The sequence below is a fragment of the Chenopodium quinoa genome, unplaced genomic scaffold, assembly GCF_001683475.1.
Source record: "Chenopodium quinoa cultivar QQ74 unplaced genomic scaffold, ASM168347v1, whole genome shotgun sequence".
NCBI classification, from domain to species: domain Eukaryota; kingdom Viridiplantae; phylum Streptophyta; class Magnoliopsida; order Caryophyllales; family Amaranthaceae; genus Chenopodium; species Chenopodium quinoa.
In genome coordinates, this window is record NW_018744858.1 from 985534 (window position 1) to 994847 (window position 9314).

Genomic DNA, 9314 nt, shown 5'->3' on the forward strand with positions numbered 1-9314 from the left:
TGTTCCCTCCTCCACAGGTTCCAGCAACTCTTAGCAATGAATGCATGCATTTTCACCATTAAATTGCTACTAGAAGGTTTTTGTACACTGATTTGTTATACATCATCACAATTAACTTACAACTTCAGGCCTCTGACCAAAGCCAACAGCACCGCTTTTTACAGCTGTATACATCCCAAAGTTGGCTGGGAATACCAGGACAAACCCACAGCCCTCGGTGCTTCATCTGTATTCACAACCACCTAACCTCAGGGTACACAGGAGCTTTAACAAATTCAAATCACTCGTAAGCTGACATTAAATGAATGTTTTTGTAATATAATCATGCACAAATGTCACAGATTTACCTCAAGACTTGGATTTCTTTTAAAGATTAGAACATTAGATACGGCATAGTTGTTTACAGAGGTAGAGAAGCTCACTACCTTACCAAAACAAGATGAATAGGAGAATAAAAGAATAATAACTATAAAATTAAAGTTGTAGATTCAGTTTTCTTCCCCAAACAAGATAAGCATATGACATGAACTCTTAGAACTGATCTACGACTTAACAGTTTTTCTTTACTAATTTCTTCTGACTATAGCTACAACAACAATCTAGCCACTCTCCATAGCAAAATTTTGTGTTTCAAATCATCCAAAAAACACTAAAATAAGAGGTAAATAATGCAGCCAGGAAACGGATTTTACGTGAACCAACAAAATTACAAACCAAAAAAGGGAAAAACAAAAAGCTTTTCATAGGAAGCACTTAGTCCTCTTCCATTCCAGCACCAGCAGCAGCGGCAGCATCTCTCCTAGGTCCACCAGCTTGTTTTGCCATTATGATCTGCAGGGCAAAATTAACCATTATAAATAACCTAACTACTGTAAATCAAGAGTTAATCAGGAGATCACAAAAGAGCAAAGACGCAAGAAATATGTAAATCCATCCTGAAGTCCTGAACAAGGTTTGACCCTCAAATTATAATCTAATTATTTAAATTTTATTATAACAATTCACAGGTTGGCTAGCAATTAAGAAATGGCAGTCACTGGCTTAAGTGGCAAGGCTTCTCCAGTGGTTGTCAGCACTGTCTGCCCTGGTGGTTCTAGCCTATTCAGGTTATTTCACTAATCTCTTCAATATATCTCACATTCTCACTATACCTTTACAAAGAACAAATAAAAATTATGTAAATATAAGTGCGCCTTGAGGTCCTTGCCCTAGCCTTTGCCTTAGGGCCTTGATGTGCATCTTTTAAAGCTAAGAGAACCAACCATATTATTGAAAATGGTGACAGCGGACTTTTACCCCCAGTTGAACGCAATAGCAATGCTAAGGTGGGTGAATTCCCCACAAAAGAAAACTATTAAGTCCTACAGGAAGTGGGTTTGGCCGGTTCATACGCGCACAGAGTTATCTTATAGGTCGTTCATAATTACAGAGAACCATATAAGCGCAGGCATCATACACTGACAAGATAGTAAAGTAAAGCAGTTGAGAATTGAGATAGCTTGAGTTGACCCCCTTATACAATGCTTAGCGAAGCAGACTCGGTAGTATTCTGAATTAATGATACAGGAAGAAGAGTTGAACTCTAAAAAATTAACCCAATTTTCCTTTACCAATTGGATTATTGCCATGTTAGTAGACACTAGACAATCAACCTTTTACCCACATTATCCATTTCAACTTTTCAAGCTACAAAGCAAGTTGTAATGTACCTGATCAACTCGTAGAACAGTGCAGACAGCGTCGGCAGCATATTTGAGAGCAAAGAACCTGCACAGAATGCAGTAATTTAAGTTACGATTATCTAGCTCAGACACAAGCTTTATGTACGACCCAGCAGCTCTAACTGAAAATTTTGGCCAGGACATTGCTAGAAGGGCAATTAATAATTGACACTTGATTTACAATATACTTCCTCTGTTTTTTTTTATTGACACCATTTGACTTTTACACTATGCACAAACTACACTTTGACTAGCTTTTGTGATTTATAGCTACGATAAAACATAGTCAAGTGGGATCTTGTTTGAATCGTCTCAATGTATGTTTTATTAATATCCACTTTTTATAATTTTACAATGTCGAGAATTAGAAATATTAATGGTTAAAATAGTGCGTTGGCAAGCGTGATAAGAGAAAGGTGTTAACTAAATAAAAACGGAGGTAGTATTAATTAAAACTGAGATTCCTCGAGCAAATATTATATGAAAATTTGATACAAATTTGGGAAATGAGTACACTAGGCGAGCGGAAAATATCTTACTTGGTGACATGGAGGTCCCAGATACTCAATGTTGAAACATCCTTGCAGGCACCCTCCTCAAGGTCAATGCCAACTCTTGTATTCCCAGATGAATGTTCACTATATAATGATGATATGATTTGCATCGCATCAAGGCCAGCATTCTCTGCTAGTGTTCTGGGGACCATCTCAAAGCTCTCCGCAAACTTTGCAATGGCATACTGATCTAACCTGTAGACATGAATGGTTATGTAAAATAATTCTCAGAGCAACAGGGCTGATAATATTGCACAAAGCATGAGACTTTAAAGCAAAAAATAAAGATAGAACTAGAAAGAGATAGGATGGGAAAATGACTAAAAAAATAAGCCTAATGTAGACATGCAAACAATTCATCCAACTACTTTGAAGAGAGATTACTAATAAAGAAAAAGCACTAGTGTGTGAAAAGTAATGCTCAACTTATTTCCATATGACTTCTCTGATTGATAGGCAAGCTTTTAAATATACACATAAAGCAGATAAGAACAGAAGCAATGGACACTTTACCGACAACTAAAATTACAGTTCTTGAAACCACATTTAACTTGATCAAAGAAAATGCGACACCAAAAGTGATTGGAGAGCTTAGTCCACATGATGTCTAAAAATTAGAGTCAATTAAGGGAGCAGAACTGACAAATCATATTTCATGCATCAACATACAAATCCTACATTCATTGACGGAGATAAAAAAACAAATAACACATAATAAACCTTCTATAAATTCCTAAATAGCATTATTCATACATTAACATGATTAAGTCCATCAAAGTCTAAGAATAAAGTCAATACAAGGAACATAATAGACAAGTCAAAATTGCATGCATAATTACCATTAAAAGGAATTTGACATTCATGCATGGCACTAAAATCTTTCACAGGGGGAAGAAACGGTCCAAACAGATTAATAATGTTCTCAAGCAACTATGTTCAAATCAGACTCTATCTTGATAGCATGAGTACACAACAAAGTGCATTTAAGTCTAACTGAAAGACCTAGGATGATGGCAGGGAACATAAAATACATTAAAGTTATTTTACGAAAAATGGAAATAGACATGACAAGTCATCTGATACATCTTATCACAAAAAGACAGAGTGCAAGATGAGAAAGGAGAAACATTGCCAGCACTCAGTAGGCAGCACTGCAGTTTAATTAAAGCCGTGATGATATGACAGCAAAATGACCAGCTTGGTCAGACCCGAAAGGAAATGACAAAACCTATCAATACGAGGTTCCTCCAACTAGTTATTAACAGCTTGGTACTAACACGATCATCCTAAAAGTCTAAGATCCATAATTACCCTGTTTCTTTGAAAGAGAATTCCTTCAGTCTCCTCGCCAACTCAATCTCAGTAGCTGCTGCACCAGGGACAGTTCGACTATCCTTGCACATAGCCTGGAAACAAAGAGCATAACAAAACATGAGCATCTTATTCAAACTCCGATATTTATGAAGACAAAAAACGAAGTGCAAAAACTTGCCTTGTAAGTGTTTACTCCATCATCAACTGCTCTTTCCAGATCATCCAATATACTATCTGTACTTCCTCGTAATACCACAGTTGTCAAAGAGTTTCCACCTTCTTCATTTCTTACAACAGTGACCTACAGGAGCAAGATAATATAAGAATAAATTCTTACAGCCATCAAAGACATGGGAGCTGGAGAGAAGCCATAAGAGAATTATAAGAGATTACCACCCTATAACACAATTGGATGTAACAATGCTGATCAACAAACATACCCTGGTACCACCAATTTCCTCAACGGAAACAGAATCGACATGTCCCAAATCATTTGGATTAGGCTGGCTGAGTTTTAACTGCCATACCGATTATAAGCGCACATAAGTAAGGGAAACCAAAAGGATAAGTTAAAAGAAAACCACCACATTTAGAATTTCTTACCAGTGCAACTGCCCCAGTTGTGCGACAAAATCTTCGCAACTCGAACTTAGAGCTGATCTTGAGGACCATAAGCCTGCAACCAAGCGAAACAGAATTAACATCCAAAAAACACAAAGAATTCGAGCATACCCTTTTTACTACAACATAGCATATCAACAAATTACCTTAGCAATTAATCCATACTCAAGATCCTACAACAAGTAAGAATCATTTTACTATATGGTGAATATCAACCTCATTACACCACAACAGCCAGAATTAGCATGTCAAGATCAAACAAAGCACTTCACAATTCACATACATCATAACTCCATCACATTGGTTAGTAAGAAGAATATAACTACATAACAAAATTATCCACCAAACGAAAACATTAATTAAATGAAACAAATTGACACAACAGCAATATGTCCATGTCATGCTGGTTATCATCCTCTACATAGAAGCTTGTTATACCAAAAGAGAGCTATCCAGTATTAGCAAGTAGCAACAGGACTCAAAATTTCTATTTCCAAATACCATTAAATATAGTCAACAATTTCAAACGTGTGAGGAGACAATATGGAAATACATCTTCAAGGCATGATAATATAAATAAAGTTTTCATTTACTGGACAGTGTACTATGCCCATGGCTCTATACTTGTAAGCTTTTTATTTATTCATAACTAAAGACAAGGAAATAGGTTGCCTTCACACACCCACATGAATTTTCTTTCAATCAATCAATCAATCAATCAAAGCCTTAATCCCATAAGTGGGGTCGGCTACATGAACCAAATTTGATTATTCCGTGTAGTCATCCACAAAAATCTTCCTCCTCCATCCCTTACGATCCAATGCATGAATTTTCTTTCACAAGTTCACAAATTTCTGAACTTGCAACCAACAAGGCTTTGTCAAGCTAGTGACCAAAAATAAGACAAAAAATGAATATAAAGCTTTTAGAAGCAGACAACACATACTTGTAACGCTCACAGAAGTGCAATGCCATGTCTCCTACAGCACCACCACTGACTATAACTTTGGCACCAGATTCGGCAACTGTCTTAATGAGCTCTTCAACTCTTGCTTCTTCAGTTTTGGAATAATTCTCCAGCTGCAAAGTATGGAAATATATATAAGATTTACTATAGAATTACAATAGCAACTGTATTCTAATTTGACAATGCCCATCTCAGACATTTAACAATAGCCATGCCCAGTTAACACACGGTATTTGTATAGGCCAACGTTTTTTAGATTTGGCTATCCGTAAAAAATACATGTGCGCTATTTCATGAAAAATGAAGATTCAAGGTCAATACAACAATACCCATGTCGTAGTATTGACTACCTGGCATGGGGATGTGACATAAAATGAAGGGTCCAAAAAGCAATTGCAATCAATATATTTTCATCTGATCATCAAAGTAAGCTATAAATAGCCAGGGTACCTGCTCAGCACTGTGAATGAGAACAGTTCCTTTTGTTTCGGTAGCTGAAGTATCTACACCTTGTACGAACACAGCAACCTGAAGATGCACAATCAAACAATCAAGGACTATAGTATTGCATTTTCCCACATTGAAAACATCAGGAGCTTATGAGTAAAAATGTAGAATAGAGTAATTTGGTAACAGAAAAGTACATAAAGCCAGGAAGTAGTCAATTAACAGTTTTGAAAGAGCTAACAGTGGTAGTGAAAGAAGTAGACAACAGAAGTAGTGAAAAAAGTAGCATTTCTAGAAGAAATGTAAAAGACAACCTAATCATAAAGGGTTGATAAGTAGGAAGGAATAGATAAGGATCTGACCAGCACAAGGTCAAAGTTAAAAAGAGACATGCGCCCAGGATACAATAAGAAGACTAGGAATACTTCAAGTATTACAAACCAGAGGAGGGGCTCCTATGGGATTTTCCCTTTAATTGTTATTAAAAACCAGAGGAGGGGATCCTATTAGTGAGCTTTAGGCAGTCAAGTGACCCTTCCTCCCCCCTGCCCCCCCAACACTCCCAAGTCAATTTTGCAATTCTCCTTTATGTCTGAGTTCTTCACAGACATATCTTACCAGGATCACACATCCTTAGTCAATAGTCATCCAGTTGATCGTTTTAATGTAAGCATACATCTAAGCCAAACCTTTTACCTTACTTGGAACAGAAGTCCCCCTTAACCTAATTTTGAGCCACTTCATTCCAAACATTGACCATCACATATACCCATCTATCAAACAGCATAATGTTACTAACTTACTACCGAGCTCTTCTTTGCAAGTGGAAAGCAAATTAAAGAGAAGCAGCAGTCAACAAAATGGAGCTCATAAGAAAGTTAGTCATTAAGAGAGAGAATACTATAATCCAGGATGGCAAAATGTTAATCTTAATTCCTTCACCTTTGGTGAGAAAATAAGAAGGAATTTGAAAAGAAAAAAACATAATAGCATCACTCTTAAAGGCACCAAATATGATTACAGAGTAGGCAGGATATACTAACATATAGAGCTATATACTCACTCTCGACAAGTTAGTTTGCAACAAATACAAATGTAAGAAGATCAAATAAAGGTAATAACACCACCTCGTGAAAAGACAATGGAAACATGAAGAATAACTTGCCTTGGATTTCTCCACTCGCTTTATGCTGCCAACAGCATCACTCTTCAAAACCATTCCTCGCACAACAGTAGAGTTGTGCAAACCACCTCCCACAAGTTTGGCAACACGCACATTATCGACATTGAAGTTTACAGGGTTGTATGGACACACTTGGATGCATGCCTATGGAACAGTGAAAGTTGAAGCCAATTAAGAAATGAATGACTAACAGTACTACAAGGAAACTGATTTCATGAAAATGATGAGCAAAGGCCAATTACATCGGCAATAAGGTTGCACAGCATATCCTCCTGGCCAAATTGCTTGCTTGCAACCGCAGCTTTCATCCGAGAAATAACCTCATCCTTGTTTCTCACGTCCATTTTGTCAGAGCCTTCCTCAACCAACTCACCCAAGATTTTAATTGTCTTAAGGAAAATTTAAAAAAATATATCAATTCAATAAGCATGTGTCTTTAAACCTGTTACACATTTGAATAAAACGTATCAAGCATAATAGATATGACGAACCTCATTGATCCCTTTGGTATATCCCATGATAATTTCACTTGGGTGCAATCCCATTCTTATTAGCTCTTCTGCACCTCGAAGAAGCTCTCCTGCAAATGAGATTGTCAAGTTTGCTCCATCTCCAATCTCCTCTTGCTGAGCTTTACCGGCTAAAACCAAGATTTTAGCAGCAGGGTGCTGTATCTCTAGCTCACTCACAATAGTACCAGCATCATTTGTGATAAATTGCTTATCCAAGTGATTAATGACCAACTTGTTCCTCCCTACACAACATACAAAAAAAATCTCCCAAATTCAACTTATAGTAATATCGAACCATGTGAGATCCCCCGACGAATGAGGGCAAAAATAATAATATAGAAACCCTAAAGCTACTTCAAGTGCTCCAAATCATGTTTCCCTCCGCCAAGCAAGTGAAACCCATTCGCAAGGACGAATAATAGAGTGGATCCAAGAGTAAAGTGCGGTTAATTTGGGGGTTTGGACCTTCATTTAGGTCTTAATTATTAATTTAAATGGCGCATTAACACTATATAATACTCAAATCATTGACAATATCCAATACATTAAGCTAGAGTGAAGGATCCAATTACATCAAAAACCTAGAGCTAACTACTATACTTAACATACATAATCCAAAAATTCAAATCATTCCCAAAAACGGAAGTTCATTTCAGCCCATTAAAACCTAAACCCAGAAAAATTGACACTCGAACAAAGCAAATAACATCAAAAAAAACATTCAAAAAAACTGCAAAAAAAAATTCAGGGTTTTTTCCAAGACAACAAATTTAAGCAAACAAGCAATAACCCACATCATAAATCAGAACAAAAACCCAGAATTTGTGATCTAAGAGAGAAAAAGAGGGATATTTTACCATTGGGGCCAAGAGAAGTGCGAGTAATGTCGGAAAGTTCTTTGCAGGCTTCGATATTTTTACAGACGGCTTCTTCGACACCAGAAAGATGGCGATGGCCTTCCTTAAGCATGGATTGTATACCGTACGGCTGTAAATTGAACCCCATTTTTAGAGAGAGAAAGCAAAGGAGAGGAGAGAGAAACAGGAGGGTTTGTTTGAGTTCGATCAGAGAAGTGGGTTTAAAGTGAGAGAGTGTGGTTATGGAAATCGGAGAACTAGTTTGAAGAAACGAGAGAGTGAAGTCGAAAGCCCTAGAATTTTTTTTTTTTTTTTTTTGACTTAAAAAGCCCTAGAATTTTTCTATAACAAATTTTTTATCTTTCCACTTTTTTATTAAGATGGATAAATGAAAACTAATAATCTCACATTTTCAACTTTAGCTCAAAATAATTATACCTTTTCGAAATCTGAAAATGATTCCACTTTTGGCCCTAACAGCTCAAAATTATCCTTTTTACCCATAACCTGTTTCACAGGTTAAAAAATTTTATTTCTTAAGCTTTCCTTCCTAACCTCTTCAATGGCGGCTACACCATTATCACCACCCCCTCCTTAACCAACCTCATCAACACCACCACCTGACCCAACTTTGCCAGCAGAACCCCCCACCCAACCCCGCCTAGTCCAGCAGCCCTCTCACCCAACCCCGAAACACTAGAATTCCACCTGACCTCAACGACCCTACGACCCACCTGACCTCCACCGATTTGGAGTTCCATGTGGACATTTAGGACTTTATGTTGTCAATATGACCTGACCTCCACCGACCTCCGCAATTGTGGAGTTTGAGTGGTCTGATGAAATTGCAAATAACCATATACAAGTTTGAGTGGTCTGATGAAATTGCAAATTGCAATTGTAGAGTTTGAGTGGTCTGCAATTGTGGGTCAGGTGGGATTTTCCGATTCGGTGGCCTAGGGTATGGTTAGGAGTACTCTGTGTTAGGCTCCGGCAAATGGAGGATGGTTGGGTCCGGCGGGCGGCTGGTCCGGCAAGGGGAGGGGGCTCTGGCAGGGTGGAAGGGGAAAGAGGGATTAATTTTTTTTTTATTCTTTTTTTTTTTTTTAAATTAATAAAAAAAACCAATCAGAAGGTG

The 9314-nt window shown here is 37.4% G+C and overlaps 1 protein-coding gene across 1 annotated transcript; it reads right to left on the minus strand.

Moving 5' to 3' along the window:
- Positions 1-446: 446 nt before the first annotated feature.
- On the minus strand, positions 447-8539 carry LOC110704762 (T-complex protein 1 subunit theta-like). The gene is made up of 13 exons (XM_021882573.1): positions 8177-8539; positions 7299-7561; positions 7050-7196; positions 6790-6951; positions 5628-5705; positions 5157-5290; positions 4193-4265; positions 4030-4107; positions 3768-3890; positions 3587-3681; positions 2261-2470; positions 1710-1767; positions 447-831 (listed from the first exon to the last, which is right to left on the minus strand). The coding sequence occupies exons 1-13, from the start codon at positions 8322-8324 to the stop codon at positions 754-756; spliced, it is 1647 nt and encodes a 548-aa protein (XP_021738265.1). The 5' UTR covers positions 8325-8539; the 3' UTR covers positions 447-753.
- Positions 8540-9314: the final 775 nt, after the last annotated feature.

Excerpts from the sequence above, each read along its gene's own strand:
- LOC110704762 (XM_021882573.1), bottom strand. The coding sequence starts at position 8,324 with ATGGGGTTCAATTTACAGCCGTACGGTATACAATCCATGCTTAAGGAA. Across the intron at positions 4,266-5,156 it reads CACTTCTGTGAGCGTTACAA|GCTTATGGTCCTCAAGATCA; the intron begins GTATGTGTTGTC and ends GCTTGGTTGCAG. Across the intron at positions 3,891-4,029 it reads AGGAAATTGGTGGTACCAGG|GTCACTGTTGTAAGAAATGA; the intron begins GTATGTTTGTTG and ends TTGCTCCTGTAG.